This window comes from Stomoxys calcitrans, chromosome 4 (assembly GCF_963082655.1).
Source record: "Stomoxys calcitrans chromosome 4, idStoCalc2.1, whole genome shotgun sequence".
Taxonomy (NCBI): Eukaryota; Metazoa; Arthropoda; class Insecta; order Diptera; family Muscidae; genus Stomoxys; species Stomoxys calcitrans.
The window spans coordinates 9,311,956-9,333,471 of NC_081555.1; the positions used below are offsets into that span (position 1 = coordinate 9,311,956).

The window sequence follows — 21,516 nt, forward strand, 5'->3', positions numbered from 1 at the left end:
AATCGTAAGATCGGTTTATATGGGGAGCTATATCTAAATCTGAATCGATATGGCCCATTTGCAATCCCCAACGACCTACATCAATATCAGGTATCTGTGTAAAATTTCAAGCGGCTAGCTTTATGTGTTCGACGCCTATCGTGATTTCGACAGACGGAAGGATTGACGGACGGACGAACATGGCTAGATCGATTCAAAAAGACGAGACGATCAAGAATGTTTATACTTTATGGGGTCTTAGACGAATATTTTGAGGTGTTACAAATGGAATGATTAGATTAGTATACCCCCATCCTAAGGTGGTGGGTATAATTATTTTGATATAGCTACCATATAGACCGATTAAAGACCCATTTACCAGAAGCCCGGCTATCGTAAAGCCTAACTTTTTTAACTGTTCTATTTGTTTTTTTGTTTAAACACATATGGGGTTAGTTTAGATAGTCCTTTGTAGACTCACTTAGACTATTGTAGGTCATTGTAATACCACAATGGACGTTGTTATACCACTGCTAGGCATCGAATCCACGACCCCCCATTGGTAATCCCAACTCGCTATCAACTGTCATATAAGCAAAAATCCCAATTCACCTCTGAGCTCATAACTAATGTATCAAATGCCTCATTTCCCGAAAGTTGTAGGAGTGAGATTTATTAGTGTCCTCAATAGCCATGGTAAATAAGGGATATTAAGTTCGGCCCCTTCGATCATCATACCATGTCCGTCTTATGATTATCGTTATGGGGGCTGGTTTTAGTCCAAGCAATCCTCTTAATACAATAACCACCTAAAGTGTAATGTGAAAATATTATGGTTATCAGCAAAAATTGTTTCCCCATTTGGAAAACAACTAAAAATCGTTTAAATTATGAATTTAACGCTCAATTTATCCATAGTTCAGGGTTACAACAAGACAATTATAACGCTTCAGTGAAAAAACATCAAAACGGCAAAATAACCATAAAATGAAAACGAAGCAAATAATTTGGTTTAGTGACCATTTTTATGCCCTCCACCATAGTATGGGGGTATAGTAATTTCGTCATTCCGTTTGTAATACCACGAAATATAAATTTCCAACCCTACAAAGTATATAAATTTCAGTTCTTCGTAAAATTCTAAGACGAATCAACGATGTCCGTGTGTCTGTCCGTCCGTCTGTTGTAATCACTCTACAGCTTTCAGATATTGAGCTGAAATTTGGCATAAATACGTCTTTTTGATGCACGCTGGTTAAGTTCTTGAAGGGGCAAAATCGGACAATATTTAGATATAGCTGCTATATAGACTGATCTGCCGATAAAGGGTCTAATGTCCATAGATGCTTTATTTTTTATCCAATTTCGCTGAAATTTGAAACAGTGGGTAGCTTAAGGCTTCCCAACATCTGACCCAAATATAGTTCAGATCGGAATATATTTTGATATAGCTGCCATATAGACCGATCTGCCGATAAAGGGTCTGAAGCCCATAAAATATTTATTAATTTTCCGATTTCGCTGAAATTTGCAACAATGGGTTAATTTTAGCCTCCCGACATCTGATCTAAATATGGTTAAGATCGGACTATATTTAGATATAGCTGCCGTATAGATTGATCTCCCAATAAAGGGTCTGACGCCCATAAAAGCTTTATTTTTTAACCGATTTCGCTGAAATTTAAAACGGTGGGTAGTTTTAGACCTCCCAACATAGGACCCAAATATGGTTTAGATCGGTCAAATTTCGCTGAAATTTAAAACAATGAGTAGTTTTAGGCCTTCCGACACCTGACCTTAATGTGGATTAAATCGGACTATATTTAGATATAGCTGCCGTATAGACCGATCTCCCGATAAAGGGTCTGAAGTCCATAAAAGCTTTATTTTTTAACCGATTTCGCTGAAATTTAAAACGGTGGGTAGTTTCCCAACATAGGACCCAAATATGGTTTAGATCGGTCTATATTTAGGTATAGCCGTCATATAGACCGATCTGCCGATAATGGGTCTGAAGCCCATAAAAGCTTTAGTTTTTATCCGATTTCGCTGAAATTTGAAACAGTGAGTTGTCATAAGCCTCCCAATATCCGAGCATAATATGGTTGGGGTTGGACTATATTTAGATATAGCTGCCATATAGACCGATCTGTCTATAATGGGTCTGAAGCCCATAAAAGCTTTATTTTTTATCCGATTTCGCAGAAATTTGAAACAGTGAGTTGTCTTGAGCCTCCCAATATTCGAGCTTAATATGTTTGGGGTCGGACTATATTTAGATATAGCTGCCATACAGACCGATATCCCGATAAAGAGTCAGAAGCTTATAAAAGCTTTATTTATTACCCGATTTTGTTGAAATTTGATGTACCAAAGTCAACAGTGACTCATGTTTAGTAGACCACTCAATATCCCCGCCGAATTTGGGTGCATAAGTTATACAATGTTCACCGGATTGCGATGAAAGGAGTTTACATATATACCCAAGGTGGTGGGTATCCAAAATTCGGCCCGGCCGAACTTAATGCCTTTTTACTTGTTCTTATGCTCTCTTTTATTCTTTTGGCCTTTCTCAACTTTGTTGTTCAGCTTTCAGTGAAGTAAGCAGAAAAAATCTCTCATTCATAAGTTACACAGAGCCCAATTCAGTGATTTGGAAATAATGAAAATCCCTTTTTTTCTAAACCCTTATTTTATTTTTATTTTCTTCTTTCCTCATCATATCCCTCAAATAATTCACAGCATATGATTCCTCTGCTCGTTATCGGGGACAACTGTTATTTGGCAACGACAAATGGCTGGGCCAAAGGCAATTCTGCTATGAACTCAACCGTCAATTGGATCCTGAAAAACGCAAGCATTTCGAATTTGAATTCTATGTGGCCTTGATTGTTTTCCAGCTGGAACTGCCGGACAAGTTTAGTGCCAGGCTGCAGGTCGGCGAATGTTTACCCAAATCCTGTACGGCCCAGGATGTGCAACATCTTTTGGAAATTGATCCGCATGGCAGCATGCTGACGTCAATGAATAGCAGCCATACACCGGCCGTGGTGAAGATATTGGGAGTGAGAACAGTGCCGGGCTTATACAGTTATTGGCGTGAATTGAGATTTCAAATATTTGCGTAAGTTATTGAAGAAGGAGTCAATAGTCAAGGTAGAGGGTGTACTTTTGAGAGTGATGGAATTTTTGAATTGAAATGAATATAAATCAATTTTTTCACCGTTCAAGCAAAGAAGGCTTGGTAATTAATCACATTTTGCAGGATAAACCAATGCTGAACAGTTGGCAGTTCAGGGCAGCTTCCATGAGTAGGCCTCAGGGCCCACTTATTCATTCAAATTCTTGATGTCATAATTCAATGTTAAAATTTTGTTTTCATTATTAAGCTTAAGATTGAATCGGACTGTACTCATTGATATGTGAGAAGTTTGCCCCTGTTCCTTAGTGAAATGTTCATTGGCAAAATTTGTTGCATTATTCATATTTTGCTTCAAAATCCTGTCACTCTTCTGTCAATACCCTCTTCTCTAAGAACCCTGAAATTTAATTATTATTTTTCTCTTCCTTCCTTTCATCTCTCTCGTTTTCTTGAACCAGGAGCTTCATGTTAACTCTATTCCTGCTAATAATCTCTGCTACTTGGTATCAATCGCGTCTGGGTGAACAACGTTTACAACAACAAACCCACATAGCTGTTATAAGTGGCTCCAAAGTTGATTCACCCACCATACATCACATCTCATCTGCGGATAATGGCAAATCCTTTGAATTGTATCAAATGTCCTCGTTGAACGATAACAACAATGCCAGCACTGAGACAAATGAGCACAACGATACAAATGGCAAAAAATTATCCTATTTTAATGGCCAACATGAATTGGACATCAACTCCAATCGCCAAGGAGCTTCTGGTCTTGGCCATTCCAACAACAATAATAACAATAGCAGCAACTCCAATGGTTCACATAGCGCTCATGACATGGAATACCGCATTGAGACTACCAGCAATGCTGGCGCTCCTGAAACCTATGAGGCCAAACAACAATTGGGTGAGTATCGTAATGCCTTGCGTTGCGTTGCGACCCTAGCCTTAGTTTGAAGAAACTTTTCAAAAAGTTTCAATTGGATTTGTGTTCTCTTTACAGGTATCCATGAACAAGTTTTACTATGTTTTGCATTTCAAACAAATGCCTCTACAATCTTAAGTTTGGATCCTAGCAAGGAGGTAAGACAGAATGAAAATTGTTTAGGATGGGAGGGGACAAAAGTTTTTAAAACCAATAAGAAATGCTTAAACATGAGTTGGCAATAAATGCTCACATAAATCATAGAGAATTGTAGGGATTTGAAGAAATCTTGGGGTGGTAAGAAACAATCGAACGAAACTTATGAACCAAAACTAAGAATAGATATTTTATTTCGATGTTAGCTGTCATCTGGTTGCTAAAGTGACAATCGATGATTGCGAGCAATATAACAAAAAAATAAGGGATATGGATATATGAGATTTGAAACTGGTCTACCGACAATATCCGATACATTAGAGTGTGTCGACAAGCAGCAAAAAAAACTCTATTTCCTTGAGAAAAAGACTGACACCGAATAACTTTAATGGGGCACAGCAGGCATATTTCAAAGGCAGGAAAGAGCTCTCCAAGAAGTTCTTCGTTGTTTCGAAACGTGGGTGGTGCGAAATTCCATTTTTGGGTGATTATAATAGGTTAGTATAGCAAAGCCCCAAAAAGATTTAGAGTTTCAGACCAGACATATTTAGGAGTCTTTATATAAATGTAACCGAAGACAAGCGGATCCGTATTTTCCGATATATCGGATATGGATCGACATATTTATGCGAATTTTGGTTTGTAACTTAATAATGAATACCGAGGGGGAACGCCGAGGGAAGACAAGGTGAGGAAAGAGACAGTTAAACACATTTTATGTTTCTACCCTAAGCTCATGCAACGAAGATTTAGAGATTTTGTTCGTCGCGAATTATGGTTTGTAACTTAATAATGAATGCCGAGGGGGAACGCCCTACCCCATAACCCCCGGAACGGGCATAAAGGCCGATCAGTACAAAATGGGACTTAAATGAAAAGTATTTCAATGTTGAATACGAATCTTATATAAAAAGTAGAGACCAAGTGGTGGCGGTCTCCGCCCAATCCCCTATCATGCAAAATGCAAGCCGACGAGGGGAGACAAGGTGAGGAAAGAGACAGTTAAACACATTTTATGTTTCTACCCTAAGCTCATGCAACGAAGATTTAGAGATTTTGTTCGTCGCGAATTATGGTTTGTATCTTAATAATGAATACCGAGGGGGAACGCCCTACCCCATAACCCCCGGAACGGGCATAAAGGCCGATCAGTACAAAATGGGACTTAAATGAAAAGTATTTCAATGTTGAGTACGAATCTTATATAAAAAGTAGTAACCAAGTGGTGGCGGTCTCCGCCCAATCCCCTATCATGCAAAATGCAAGCCGCCGAGGGGAGACAAGGTGAGGAAAGAGACAGTTAAACACATTTTATGTTTCTACCCTAAGCTTTAAGCTTTACAACGAAGATTTAGAGATTTTGTTCGTCCGTTACTCCAGAGCCTTATGGAGATGGGCATAAGAGAACCAGTAAAATTTCTGGACTCATCGAGCAGGATATGATCACAGATAAGTAATAGCAAGACATCACTTATAAGGCTAAGGAAATTTGGCATTCTGAAGGATAACGGTTGTTGTCAGCTCTATGTTGGATATGATATATGCTCCGTAAAGGCTAAGAAGGACCTCAGACTAGCAGTCACCGACCCAAATCCAAGAAAGGATATTCTGGGTAAGCACTTGCCGTTCGGTCGGGTAAACATTGCTTTAAAGTTCAAATAACTTTATGCATGCTTAAACACCAGGGATGTATACTACATATCCTATGTAGTTTGCTGCTGAAGCTTTTCTTTCACTGTTTTTTTTTTTTTAATATTTTGTTTTTCTTTATTTGTTTTAATGGGGAAAAATTGGGCGAAAAATATAGAGTTTAAAGACAGCAATGCCTCGAACTTCATGGACGATTCCAGAATGGAGACAGGGCGTCTATTGGCCTGCGATACACCTGATATTGACATGTTGTTGGGACTGCCGGGTGCTTAAACTCTTTTTAAGACAGAAGACTGAGCCATAACATTAACAGAAGTCAAAAGCCTTGATTTTGACAGCTAGGCGGACCTCAGAGCTTTCAGTATGAGCATTGTGAAGTCAAAGTGGAATGTGAAAAATCCTGGAATAAAATCCAAGCTCATGGTATAACGATAATTTTTTTTTCCTTGACAATATCTAATAAATGACAGAGAGGTCTAACATGGCAGACTTGGCCGCGAGGAGTGTACCAAAGGTCGTTTGTTTGTAAAATTTGTATGCCCTCCATCATAGAATGGAGATATACTAATTTCGTCATACCGTTTGAAACACCTTGATGTATTCATCTAAGACCACATAAAGTATTGGTTGCCCAAAACAAATTTTTTTTGACAAATTTTTTTTACAGCTTGTGACTCTGTAATTGCATTCTTTCTTCTGTCCGTTATCAGCTGTTACTTTTAGCTTGCTTTAGAAAAAAAGTGTAAAAAAAGTATATTTGATTAAAGTTCATTCTAAGTTTTATTAAAAATGCATTTACTTTCTTTTAAAAAATCCGCAATTACTTTTAGGGCAACCCAATATATACTTTATAAGGTCTTAGACGAATATTTCCAGGTGTTACAAACGGAATGACTAGATAAGTACGAGGGTTGCCTTTTATATTTCGGGATTGGACAAGCCTTGTTTTGCAATCTGCCAATTGACAGTTCTATCGTAAAGCTAGACCTTTTTGAGGTTATACGTACTCAAAACAGTTTGACATATGAGCACTTTTTGTGTTGTTTACAGTAACTTAAAATATTCTTCTCCCTCAAAAAGTGGAATTCAACCGTGAACATTTTCGTGCGATTATTTTTTGCAACTTTCGATGTGGATTAACTCAACAACAGTGCATCGATGAACTTAATTCAATGGGCGATGAAGCTCCATCAAGGATCAGTGTTTATCGATTAAATTTTTGGCGATGAAGCTCCATCAAGGACCAGTGTTTAACGATGGTATGATGAATTCAACCGAGGTCGTAGTTCACTCCAAGATGAATTTCGTGAAGGTCGTCCAAAATCAGTTGTTGTTCCAAAAACCATTGATGTCATGTGATGTATCATGAGATTGAGACAATCTTAGGCTTTAGTGGGACCAGCATATATTAAAATTTGTATGAACATTTGACCGTCAAAAAAATTTGTTCCCGTCGGATATGTCAATATGTCAATCACTCAAAAAAAAAAGGCTCGTATCGATAGTTCGAAAGAAATGCTCCAAGAATATAAAACAACTGCATTGTTTAGCACTCAAAACATCGATTTGATGAGTCATCCGTGCCAAGTCCTAACTTGGCACCGAATGACTACTTTTTATTCCCGCACGTAAAAAATTAAATGAGAGGTCAATGTTTTTCAACACCTGAAGAAGAGGTTGATGCGATCAAAATGCTTGTTTTGAGGATACCTCAATCAGAGTGGCAGAAGTGCTTCCACAATTGGTTCAAACACATACAAAGGTGTATAGATTTTAGTGGGGAATATTTTGAAAAGCAACAAAGCGATTTTCAATGAATAATTTTTGTTTTTATGTTCTCTAACCCCAAAATATAAAAGGCAACCCTCGTATACCCCCATCCTATGGTGGTGGTTATAAAAAAGCTCACACAGCCGCCCAGTTTGACAGCATTCCACTGCCTGAGAAAATATCTCACGGAAATCCTCTTACCCAATGATTTAAGACAAACACATTTTCCTTTCCTTAAATCACCAAACTTGGAAATACAATTTTTTACACGCCACATTTCTCTTCAATCGATTTAATATACCAAAACCTATAGAACAAATCAAGTGAAAGAAAAAATCAACAGAAGCAACATTTTTGTATATCAATCGCATAACCAAAACCATATCAATAATATTTTATCTCTATACATTTCCTTCATTTTCAATACCAATTCATATTCAGAGTGTTATCATCAAGGCCTTGCCAACATTCTTTGTTACATATAAAAATTTTTTTCTTCTTCATCTTCTTGCCGTCGTAACAAAAGTTCCCTTAACAAACTTGTTTCCGTATCTATCTCTCTGTGTTTTTTTTACAGAGTCAAACATCCTGTGTTCATGGATTGCGCGTTATTTCCGTGATGTGGACAATAATGGTACATACATATCTGCAAGTATTCAACATTGGCGAAAATCGGGTAAATATACATATAACATAAGAAAGTGTCAGAGATGGCTTGCTACTTTTCTATGCTACATCTCGTCAACTTCGAGACGGAAATACCAACGATACAGATCCGCCACAAAACGATGTAAAGCAAGAAAGATGGAAAAAAAACCAAAGGAAAATTGAAATATTTTCCTATTGTGGTGTATTTGAATTGTCATTATTTTGTATGGGAAAATGGCATAACAAGCCAAACATTTGCCATGTTAAAGCAAATAGAATGGAATTTTTATTTCATTTCATTTCACTTATTCTAAGTTTGTTTTTTTTTATTATTTTTATTTTTCCTAGTTTACCCGCGTCATTGTGGAGCGCACAACTTGGTATCAATTCATAGGCAATGCCACATTTTCCGTGGACACATTTTTCTTTATAAGCGGCTTTTTGGTCACGCTACTCTATTTGAAACAGGATAAAAAACTACCCGAGAGAACTTCACAATTTTTGAAGAAAGGATTTTTGGATACCACCATTGTGGTGATATATCGCTATATTCGCTTGACGCCCACCTATTTATTTGTGATATTTTTCAATGATTTTGCCAGAAGGTAAGTGAAAAAGAAAGTTGATAAGCTTGTCAAACAAAATGCAATAAATAATAAGATTAAGGGATTATTTAAAAAAAAGAAGAAAATATTTCCATGTCAAAGATACCATAACCGCTTTATAAGAAAAAAAAATGTCTAAGAAAGTTTTAGTTTGCCAATATAAAATTATTTTAGTTCATATTGTCTAAGTAATATTCGATTTTACAACACTTACCATTTATCCATGAAGAATTGGGTGGGGAAAAATCTGAAAATAAAAATTTTAAAATGTGTATATTGAAAAACGTACAATGAAAATTTTATAATTCCTCTTAAGGGTGCCATAAGACAAGTTTGATTAAGCGCTATGTGTGCTTCGAAATTATGCTAAACTAAAGAAACTTCTAAAAATAACGGTACTTTGTACTTCCTCTTTTAAAAATGGCTTTAAACTCTATTAATGGCAATATAATAATTTTTAGCCCAAAATTGCATACTTTCGACCCCATATGCCCTTTCTGGGTTTACATTTCTATATTTCTGTCGGTTAATAGTAATCTACTCTCAAATATCTTTAGTTTGAGTCCCATATTGTCATAATTGAAGTATATGCCCGCTCGGGTGGGGCGCTCCTCTTCCCATAACCACAAAATTAAATATAGGAATCATATAACACATAAATTGATAACTCTAAATAACAACTAGCTCATATCTAAGATCTGGCGTTTGTTAAAATAAGCCTTAATGGCTTTATCTCTATCAAGGCCAATATAATGATGTTTAGGCCAAAATTTTATGCTTTCAAACTGACTTTCGTGGATGAGCGGAAAAATCCGGCATTTCTTTACCAATGGAACAAAATATGGTTTTATATATTCACAACCCAGTTTTATCACAATACAATAATGTATAATAGTAGGGGATCATAATTTTCATAGACCCAAGGCCCTTACTGGGTACACATTTCTATATTTCTGTCGGTTAATAGTAATCTACTCTTAAATATCTTTAGTTTGAGTCCCATATTATCAAAATTGAAGTACATGCCCGCTCGGGTGGGGCGCTCCCCTTCCCAAAATTGAATATAGGAATCGTATAACATATAAATTGATAACTCTAAATAACAACTCGCTCATATCTAAGATCTAGCGATTGTAAAAATTAGCTTTAAAGGCTTTATCTCTATCAAGGCCATTATAATAATTTTTAGCACAAAATTTTATACTTTCAAACTAACTTTCGTAGATGACCAGAAAAATCAGGCACTTCTTTACAAATGGAACAAAATATGGTTTTATATATTCACAACCCAGTTTTATCACAATACAATAATGTGTAATAGGAGAGGATCATTATTTCCATAGACCCGTGGGCCTTACTGGGTACACATTTCTATATTTCTGTCGGATAATAATAATCTAATCTCAAATATCTTTAGTTTGAGTCCCATATTGTCATATTTGAAGCACTTGCCCGCTCGGTTGGGGCGCTCCCCTTCCAATAATTAAATATAGGAATCGAATTACGCATAAATTGAAAACTCCAAACAACAACTCGCTCATTTGGATGCATGTTCCAAGAGTAAAATGTATTTTGTTGAGCTGTAGCAGTTTAAATTATACCACACTCTGGCGTCGAGAATAGGAGAAATTGAGAAATCTTACTAAATGTGTAAACAACAAGTACAAACGTATTAAATTTGGATGACGCCAACTTTCGAAAATCAGAAGTGTTATTAACCAAAAACCGAATTGTATCGTTAAATCCCGGAAGCCTTATTGGCACCACGGGAGCATAGGCCTACGCTCATCTGAGTGTTTACTCGGTGAGTGCAAACCAGTGCTGTGGCTCGTTTATGGATACATAACCGCGTTTGTACGATTTCATAGCGTACCCCGTCAAAACCAAACCGTTCTCAAAACTCTGGAGACTCTTCAGAGAAACATCTGAAAGATCGCTTAAATCGAAAAAAGCCGCCTCTCTAAATGTGCAGAGCAAGTGCTGAAACGTCTCCTCCTCATCAAGACAGCATCGATAGTAATCATTATGATGTATACCCAAGTGTGCAGCCCGTGATTGTACTCAGTGATCTCCATCTCATCTTCGTCCTCTTTCGGTATACTGTAAAGCATCCTAGCAGTTTGCTAGCCATATACATCTTCTCATTATGCTACGCATTCGCATACCTATTTCCTCTGCTATGTTCGATATGATTTCATTGGCGGCTGTAGTACTTGCCCTGTTCTATCAGTCATTCCAGTGTTTTGAACGAAAACTATCACAGAATGATCGTGCTGTTGTTTATTCTTCCTGCTTTGGGTTGCTCACACTTTCTTCTCTTCGCCTATATTGTCGTTGATAAACACTTCTGTATATGCACCTTCTGTGAGTATTGCGATACCTAGATCGATAACTTAATATCTGATTGTTATCTGTTGAAGTTCCACCTTCCCGTCCCAAATAGGGGTGTTGGGATCCTTAGAGAGTATTTTGGACAAACTAGATACCTCACTAGGGCCCTCTTATTTTCCACATAATTACGCTCGGGAACTTCTCTTCGCTCTCTACTTTAACACCACCAGAGCACCATGATATTCTCTCCAGACCCAACCGCTCACTCCCTCACCATATCCTCTCTCTCTTCCTTTCCACCTTCTGAAAATCCATTACAGCCAAAACAGAGTTACTCCAAGACTCTTCTGCAGTTCGACCCATTCGATTTAAACAGCTGGAAAGTGAGAATTGCTCTCACTTTCTTCTCTTCGTCTAGATTGTAGTTGATAATTTCTTCCGTAGATGCACCTCCTGGGTGCCTGTAAAGTGCGTTTCCATCAATGGTTCAATTGATTTTTTAATGGTTCTCTGTTCCCGCCGCAAATAGGGGTGCTGGGATCCTTAGAGAGCACTTTGCACAACCTAGATGCCTCACTAGGGCCCTCTTATTTTCCACATAATTTCTCTCGGGAACTTCTCTTCGCCCTCTCCTTGAACACATCCAAAGCACCATGATATTGGCACCAGACCCTATCGTGTTCTTTCTCTTCCACTCCCCCCGCCGCTCCATCTCCCTATCCCTGTCCCTATCACTATCACTATCCCTATCCCTATCCCTATCCCTATCCCTATCCCTATCCCTATCCCTATCCCTATCCCTATCCCTATCCCTATCCCTATCCCCATCCCCATCCCCATCCCCATCCCCATCCCCATCCCCATCCCCATCCCTATCCCTATCCCTATCCCTATCCCTATCCCTATCCCTATCCCTATCCCTATCCCTATCCCTATCCCTATCCCTATCCCTATCCCTATCCCTATCCCTATCCCTATCCCTATCCCTATCCCTATCCCTATCCCTATCCCCATCCCCATCCCCATCCCCATCCCCATCCCCATCCCCATCCCCATCCCCATCCCCATCCCCATCCCTATCCCTATCCCTATCCCTATCCCTATCCCTATCCCTATCCCTATCCCTATCCCTATCCCTATCCCTATCCCTATCCCTATCCCTATCCCTATCCCTATCCCTATCCCTATCCCTATCCCTATCCCTATCCCTATCCCTATCCCTATCCCTATCCCTATCCCTATCCCTATCCCTATCCCTATCCCTATCCCTATCCCTATCCCTATCCCTATCCCTATCCCTATCCCTATCCCTATCCCTATCCCTATCCCTATCCCTATCCCTATCCCTATCCCTATCCCTATCCCTATCCCTATCCCTATCCCTATCCCTATCCCTATCCCTATCCCTATCCCTATCCCTATCCCTATCCCTATCCCTATCCCTATCCCTATCCCTATCCCTATCCCTATCCCTATCCCTATCCCTATCCCTATCCCTATCCCTATCCCTATCCCTATCCCTATCCCTATCCCTATCCCTATCCCTATCCCTATCCCTATCCCTATCCCTATCCCTATCCCTATCCCTATCCCTATCCCTATCCCTATCCCTATCCCTATCCCTATCCCTATCCCTATCCCTATCCCTATCCCTATCCCTATCCCTATCCCTATCCCTATCCCTATCCCTATCCCTATCCCTATCCCTATCCCTATCCCTATCCCTATCCCTATCCCTATCCCTATCCTATCCCTATCCCTATCCCTATCCCTATCCCTATCCCTATCCCTATCCCTATCCCTATCCCTATCCCTATCCCTATCCCTATCCCTATCCTATCCCTATCCCTATCCCTATCCCTATCCCTATCCCTATCCCTATCCCTATCCCTATCCCTATCCCTATCCCTATCCCTATCCCTATCCCTATCCCTATCCCTATCCCTATCCCTATCCCTATCCCTATCCCTATCCCTATCCCTATCCCTATCCCTATCCCTATCCCTATCCCTATCCCTATCCCTATCCCTATCCCTATCCCTATCCCTATCCCTATCCCTATCCCTATCCCTATCCCTATCCCTATCCCTATCCCTATCCCTATCCCTATCCCTATCCCTATCCCTATCCCTATCCCTATCCCTATCCCTATCCCTATCCCTATCCCTATCCCTATCCCTATCCCTATCCCTATCCCTATCCCTATCCCTATCCCTATCCCTATCCCTATCCCTATCCCTATCCCTATCCCTATCCCTATCCCTATCCCTATCCCTATCCCTATCCCTATCCCTATCCCTATCCCTATCCCTATCCCTATCCCTATCCCTATCCCTATCCCTATCCCTATCCCTATCCCTATCCCTATCCCTATCCCTATCCCTATCCCTATCCCTATCCCTATCCCTATCCCTATCCCTATCCCTATCCCTATCCCTATCCCTATCCCTATCCCTATCCCTATCCCTATCCCTATCCCTATCCCTATCCCTATCCCTATCCCTATCCCTATCCCTATCCCTATCCCTATCCCTATCCCTATCCCTATCCCTATCCCTATCCCTATCCCTATCCCTATCCCTATCCCTATCCCTATCCCTATCCCTATCCCTATCCCTATCCCTATCCCTATCCCTATCCCTATCCCTATCCCTATCCCTATCCCTATCCCTATCCCTATCCCTATCCCTATCCCTATCCCTATCCCTATCCCTATCCCTATCCCTATCCCTATCCCTATCCCTATCCCTATCCCTATCCCTATCCCTATCCCTATCCCTATCCCTATCCCTATCCCTATCCCTATCCCTATCCCTATCCCTATCCCTATCCCTATCCCTATCCCTATCCCTATCCCTATCCCTATCCCTATCCCTATCCCTATCCCTATCCCTATCCCTATCCCTATCCCTATCCCTATCCCTATCCCTATCCCTATCCCTATCCCTATCCCTATCCCTATCCCTATCCCTATCCCTATCCCTATCCCTATCCCTATCCCTATCCCTATCCCTATCCCTATCCCTATCCCTATCCCTATCCCTATCCCTATCCCTATCCCTATCCCTATCCCTATCCCTATCCCTATCCCTATCCCTATCCCTATCCCTATCCCTATCCCTATCCCTATCCCTATCCCTATCCCTATCCCTATCCCTATCCCTATCCCTATCCCTATCCCTATCCCTATCCCTATCCCTATCCCTATCCCTATCCCTATCCCTATCCCTATCCCTATCCCTATCCCTATCCCTATCCCTATCCCTATCCCTATCCCTATCCCTATCCCTATCCCTATCCCTATCCCTATCCCTATCCCTATCCCTATCCCTATCCCTATCCCTATCCCTATCCCTATCCCTATCCCTATCCCTATCCCTATCCCTATCCCTATCCCTATCCCTATCCCTATCCCTATCCCTATCCCTATCCCTATCCCTATCCCTATCCCTATCCCTATCCCTATCCCTATCCCTATCCCTATCCCTATCCCTATCCCTATCCCTATCCCTATCCCTATCCCTATCCTATCCCTATCCCTATCCCTATCCCTATCCCTATCCCTATCCCTATCCCTATCCCTATCCCTATCCCTATCCCTATCCCTATCCCTATCCCTATCCCTATCCCTATCCCTATCCCTATCCCTATCCCTATCCCTATCCCTATCCCTATCCCTATCCCTATCCCTATCCCTATCCCTATCCCTATCCCTATCCCTATCCCTATCCCTATCCCTATCCCTATCCCTATCCCTATCCCTATCCCTATCCCTATCCCTATCCCTATCCCTATCCCTATCCCTATCCCTATCCCTATCCCTATCCCTATCCCTATCCCTATCCCTATCCCTATCCTATCCCTATCCCTATCCCTATCCCTATCCCTATCCCTATCCCTATCCCTATCCCTATCCCTATCCCTATCCCTATCCTATCCTATCCCTATCCCTATCCCTATCCCTATCCCTATCCCTATCCCTATCCTATCCCTATCCCTATCCCTATCCCTATCCCTATCCCTATCCCTATCCCTATCCCTATCCCTATCCCTATCCCTATCCCTATCCCTATCCCTATCCCTATCCCTATCCCTATCCCTATCCCTATCCCTATCCCTATCCCTATCCCTATCCCTATCCCTATCCCTATCCCTATCCCTATCCCTATCCCTATCCCTATCCCTATCCCTATCCCTATCCCTATCCCTATCCCTATCCCTATCCCTATCCCTATCCCTATCCTATCCCTATCCCTATCCCTATCCCTATCCCTATCCCTATCCCTATCCCTATCCCTATCCCTATCCCTATCCCTATCCCTATCCCTATCCCTATCCCTATCCCTATCCCTATCCCTATCCCTATCCCTATCCCTATCCCTATCCCTATCCCTATCCCTATCCCTATCCCTATCCCTATCCCTATCCCTATCCCTATCCCTATCCCTATCCCTATCCCTATCCCTATCCCTATCCCTATCCCTATCCCTATCCCTATCCCTATCCCTATCCCTATCCCTATCCTATCCTATCCCTATCCCTATCCCTATCCCAATCCCTATCCCTATCCCTATCCCTATCCCTATCCCTATCCCTATCCCTATCCCTATCCCTATCCCTATCCCTATCCCTATCCCTATTCCTATCCCTATCCCTATCCCTATCCCAATCCCAATCCGCATCCCTAACCCTATCCCTGTCCATATCCCTGTCCATATCCCTGTCCATATCGTTGTCCGTATCCCTGACCATATCCCTGACCATATCTCTATCCCTATCCCTATCCCTTCGTCTCCTCGCCAAGGGCTCCACGATATCCGCTCCAGATATCTTGAAGTGGATATCGTACCCATTCAGTGCTCCACGATCTTCGCTCCATGCTCTTTTTTATTCCATTCCCTCTTCTCTACCCTTACCCCGCCCTTACCCTTACCCTTACCACTACCCTTACCCTTACACTTACCTTTACCCTTATCTTTACCCTTACCCTTACTCACTCCTCAGATTTTTCGACTTGACTTCTTGGACCCCTTTATTATACCCATTTTCCGATTCGATTTGAAATTTGACACAGTGAGTTATTTAGAATTTAGGCTCCTCAACAATATAATGTAAAAAATCGCATTTATTGCTCGATATCGCCGAAATCTTGCAGAGTGAGTTGTGTTAGGATGCTTGTGATCCGTACTGAGTATGGTCAAGATCGCACTTAACTTGATATAGCTGTAATATATATCGATTCCTGGATTAAAGATTTTTACCCCTAAAATGACAAATGTATTATCCGATATAAGTGAAATTTGTTAGAGTGAGTTGTACTAGACCCCTCAACGCCTGTACCGATTTTGATCTATATAAGACCATATTTCGATACATCTCCTAAAAGAGCTTTTTTCTCTGGATTTTGACGATATCTGTATAATATGTACCAGAGTTCTATAGATAGATGGTAAATGGCCCATTTATCAAAAAATGGATTAATGGTGTTTTTTTCTCTAGTTTTGATGAAATGTGCTAAACATGTATCCGAGTTGGCGGGTTTCCAAAGTTCGGCTCGGTCTATAGGGTATTACCTGTCTCAGGGTATATCTATTCGTCAAGGAGGGTAATTATATTTTTAATTTTGCATAATCCTTTCGAATATGACATTTATAAGAATATTTTATATCATATCAGCATCCCATTTTCCCACAATTTAATCACTTATCACATAACCCTTAGCAAGAACTTTCTGCGAACCCCTATCGTTATTACAGATGATTGATTTGCTGTTTATTGATCTTTCCTTTTTCCTTATTTTTCGTGCTCAATCGTATCGTTTCCTGGTAATCACTACCTAATGTCGACACAATCAACCTTTTTCCATGAAGAATGAATATCCCTCTTTTTTCTTCCTCACATTTTATATGGGAAATGCAAAGCAGCAAGGATAAATCCTACCCTATTTGTCATCTTTTGATTTGTTATTCTTAACTTTTTTCGCACATTTTCAGACAAACATTTGACAACTCGGTGTTTCAGCCATCCGTACCGTATCAGACATGTGGCCAATATTGGTGGCGCAACATTTTGTATATAAATAATTTTTATCCCTTAAAGGAGATATGCATGATATGGAGTTGGTATATGGCAAATGATATGCAATTTTTTGTAATGGCTTCCTTTCTGCTGATGTTCTCAATGAGGTAAGTAAGCAAGGCATCGCAAGGAAATTGTTAAAGGATTTTTTCTATTTTTTTCTCCCTAGATATTCCAAGGCTGTTGTTTTAACACTTGTCACATTTTTGCTTTCCTCCTGGGGTATTTCGGGTGTTATATCTTTGCATTATCATTACACCCATAAAGTCTCCAGTCCGTTTGAATCCTTTGATTTCCTATACGATAAGCCTTGGCAACGTGTGGGTCCTTACATAATAGGTAATAATTTGTTTTGCATACATTAGCATTTGGGAATGAGGTGTCATATTTCATATTTTGACTTTTGACCCACAGGCATGCTAACCGGTTACATTATGAGCAGAGTGCGCACACCGCCTAAGGTGTCGGGACGCCTGAATACCTTGTTATGGTTTTTGAGTTTGGGTCTATTAGTGCTAATAATTTGTGGCGTGTGGCATGGTGAGCTTAATGAAGTACCCACAGCCTTTTATGTAAGCATGGCCCATACAGGTAAGTACACATTTAACGGCAAAGACGCCCACCCACTTTGGGTTTACAGCATAGCCAGCAAAAATATTCACTTACCACACATCTTTTGTAATTCATTAGGTTTCGGTGTGGCTCTCATATGGATTGTCTTATCTTGCTGTTGGAATTTATCACCCACCATGAATCGCATATTGTCCTATAGATGCCTGTGGCCTTTGTCGCGACTCACCTATTGTGCCTATTTGATACATCCGGTCATAATGTTGGTGCTGTCCTATCGCATGGATGGCACCATTCATCTTAATCCTCTCTTCATTACGGTCATATTTTTTGGCAATGCTGTGGTCTCCTTCATAGCAGCCTTCTTTATATCGGTGGCCTTTGAATCGCCTGTCATACGTTTGCTTAAAATCTTATTTCACAAATAGTGCATAGTGTGGGGAGGGGACAAAATGTATGCAGTATCGAAGAAAATGCCTATGCGAAATCTAGTGACTGTTCTTATATGTTAATATATTATTATTGTATATGTGTAAAGTGACCAGTTTAGTTGTTAAGTATGCAACAGTTTTTTTTAAGGTTAATGGTGGTTTTTCCCCTAAGCACTTTTTGTTCGAACAACAAAATTTAGTTAAATTTTCTATTTGTTCATCTATAAGATAAGTCTAAAAATTTATGTTATTGTAAATATTTTTTGTTTCTATGTTTGTATATAAGATGTATAAAAGCTTTTTTAAGCGAACGCATTAAATGATGTATTATGTAATGTCTAAAAGTATTCCACAAAGTTTGTTAAATAAAGTTACCTAAAAATAGGCAATGGATTTTCATTAAACTCACTGTAGCCTTAAAGATTCTTCACTTGTAAATGTCTGGCCCATATTCACACACAAAATTGACTAATATGCTTTTCCCTTAGACTTTAAAAGTATACTTGTACTATATGCAAAAATTCCTTGCATATTTTTAGGAGCCCCATGAAACCTACTACAAATTAATTATGAACCATGTGTACCTATGAATGAAATTCACACCTATAAAAAAAACAATATGATAATATATGCAAATTATTATTTAGGGGCCCATAACAACAATTTACAACTAATTACATCATATCAGGCAAAAGGCCAAAAAGCCCAAAAGGCAAACAGGCAGACAGACACCTTTAGGGCATCTATTTATAAGAGAAACAACAATAACGAAATATTTAGACTTTCTAAAGCTAGCTGGGAAAAAAGGAATGATTTAAAAAGCAAAAAAACAACACATTGACTTTGAAAAAGTCATTAAAAGGGGCGCGATATTTAAAAGACTTTAGAAATGCTAGGGAAAAATTATGTAAAGGCTAAGAAGTAAATTTTGTTGTTTTTCCATTCTTAGTACTTGAGGCATGAATCACTTTATAGAAAAGGGTCTTAATCAAGTCCCTTGCTTTTTTTTCTCGTCTACCATACACAAGTTTATAACAATTGCCTTATTCTTTTGTTTGAGCCATTAAGCAAAGCCATAGTTTTTTCTTTTTAACTGAACTTTAGTAGGCATTCAGAAAAGCTATTTGCGAAAGGTTAACTTTATTAAGGTAGGTGCAGAAAAATATCCTAGGTATCCTCAACCTAATAAAACATAACTACAAAGTCAATTTTAACAAAAAGTATGGAACTTTCTCTGGAGTAAGCATTAAAGTGGATTACGTCTGTTCGCATCAAATAATGGAATGTAAAGTAAGTAAATATCATAAATATTTTAAGGACATCTGTATAATCTTTCACTCTTTGTATCCCCTACACCACTACTGTGTTACAGGGATTTGTACAGTGCATTTGTGTGACACCCAGAAGGAAAAGAGATAGAGCCATTGATAATTATACCGATCGACTCAGAAACACTTTCTGATTCGATTTAGCTATGTCCGCCTGTCCATGTTAAATTGTGCACAAAATACAGGTCCTAGTTTTAATTCGATCGTCTTAAATTTTGGTGCAGACATGTCTTTCGGCCGAGAGACGAAACCTATTGAAATTGGAAAAAATTGGTACAGATTTGGATATATTTGGAAATATTGGATATAATAATAATGCAATAAAAAAGTCATTTGTTAACCGATTCTCTAGAGATTTGGCAGGAAGGATTTTCTTAGGACTCTCGACATTAATGGTGAATTTCATAAAAATCTGCCAATATTTATATATATAGGGTTGCCCAAAAAGTAATTGCGGATTTTTCATATAGTCGGCGTTGACAAATTTTTTCACAGCTTGTGACTCTGTAATTGCATTCTTTCTTCTGTCAGTTATCAGCTGTTACTTTTAGCTTGCTTTAGAAAAAAAAACTGTAAAAAAGTATATTTGATTAAAGTTCATTCTAAGTTCTATTAAAAATGCATTTACTTTCTTTTAAAAAATCCGCAATTACTTTTTGGGCAACCAATAGCTGTCCTATATGTATATCGCCCGATTTTCCCTTCTAGAGCCACTGCAAGCGCATTTCTTGACCAATCTTGCCAAAACTGTGCACAACGATTTCCTCGACAACTACTACAATATTTGAGAAGTTTTCTCCAAATCTGTTCAGATCTAGATAGGTTCGTCAGATTTTGGGTAATTTGCAATAATGTTGTCATTTGTGAATCGTAATTATTACAGTTTGAACATATTTGGTCAAAATTTTATAGGGATTGTTTAATAACCCATCTGAAAACATCCGGCGAGGTCCATCAAAATTGGTTCAGAATTAAATATAGCTCCCACTTTGAACCAATAGGGTGGTGGCATTATTAAGACGGCACCGCCCGACTTTTGCCTTTCCTTACTGATTTTATCATTCGTTAGAGTTTAAGGTCACGACGAAGGTCATAGTTCGCTTTCTAAGCATTTTCAGTGCCTTTGTAAGATTTAGAACAATTCTCTGGTATTGTGGACATACTCAAAACTCCACTTTATCCTATATCATCAATATTAGCATTTTCAGTGTTTGTGCAACCTTTATGGTGTGCATGAAAAAGTATTAAAAATATCCTTTCTCCCAAAAATGGTTACTTGAAATATCTTTTTCCCTAAGAATGGATTTAATACCCTTTCTTCCAGTAAAAATGGTACAATTTCTCCAACGATAGAGTATTTTTTGTGCCCTTTCTTCACATAAAAGGGTAGTTTAAAAGCCTTTTTCTAATGAAAGGGTTGTTTTAATAACCTTTCTCTAAAGAAAGTGAAGTTTCCATACCCTTTCTCAAGAGAAAGGATAGTTTTAATAACTTTCTAAAGAGAAAGAGTAGGTTTAATACAACTTCCCAAGAGAAGAGGCAGTTTTAATACCATTTCTCCAGAAAAAGGGTAGTTTATAATATCCTTTTTCAAAACAATGGGTAGTTTTAATAACTTTTCTCTCAAGAAAGGGTAGTTTAACACCCTTTCTCCAAAGAAAGGGTAGTTTTAAAAGACTTTTTCCAAAGATCGGGTAGTTTTAACACTCTTTCTCAAGAGAGAGAGTAGTTTGGATAACTTAGAAATCGAAAGAGAAAGTTCTTAATACTTTTCTCCACCAAACTTTTAGTTTTATACCCTGTATCCAAAGAAAGGGTAGTTTCGACACCAATTCTCAAAAAAGAGAGTAGTTTTAGCCCCTTTCGTAAAAGTAGGTGAATGCCCTTTCTCAAAAGAAAG

The 21,516-nt window shown here is 39.3% G+C and overlaps 1 protein-coding gene across 1 annotated transcript in view; it reads left to right on the plus strand.

Annotated features, from left to right (window-relative positions):
• The window catches only part of LOC106081402 (uncharacterized), a 22,506-nt gene extending 4,113 nt beyond the window's left edge, over positions 1-18,393 (plus strand). The window contains exons 2-10 of the mRNA XM_013243315.2: positions 2,722-3,103; positions 3,580-4,031; positions 4,128-4,207; positions 8,203-8,301; positions 8,622-8,878; positions 17,203-17,394; positions 17,457-17,626; positions 17,702-17,878; positions 17,978-18,393. Of these exons, the coding sequence (XP_013098769.2) occupies positions 2,722-3,103; positions 3,580-4,031; positions 4,128-4,207; positions 8,203-8,301; positions 8,622-8,878; positions 17,203-17,394; positions 17,457-17,626; positions 17,702-17,878; positions 17,978-18,285 (2,117 nt within the window). The 3' untranslated portion in view covers positions 18,286-18,393. The remainder of the gene's footprint in view (positions 1-2,721; positions 3,104-3,579; positions 4,032-4,127; positions 4,208-8,202; positions 8,302-8,621; positions 8,879-17,202; positions 17,395-17,456; positions 17,627-17,701; positions 17,879-17,977) is intronic.
• Positions 18,394-21,516: the final 3,123 nt, after the last annotated feature.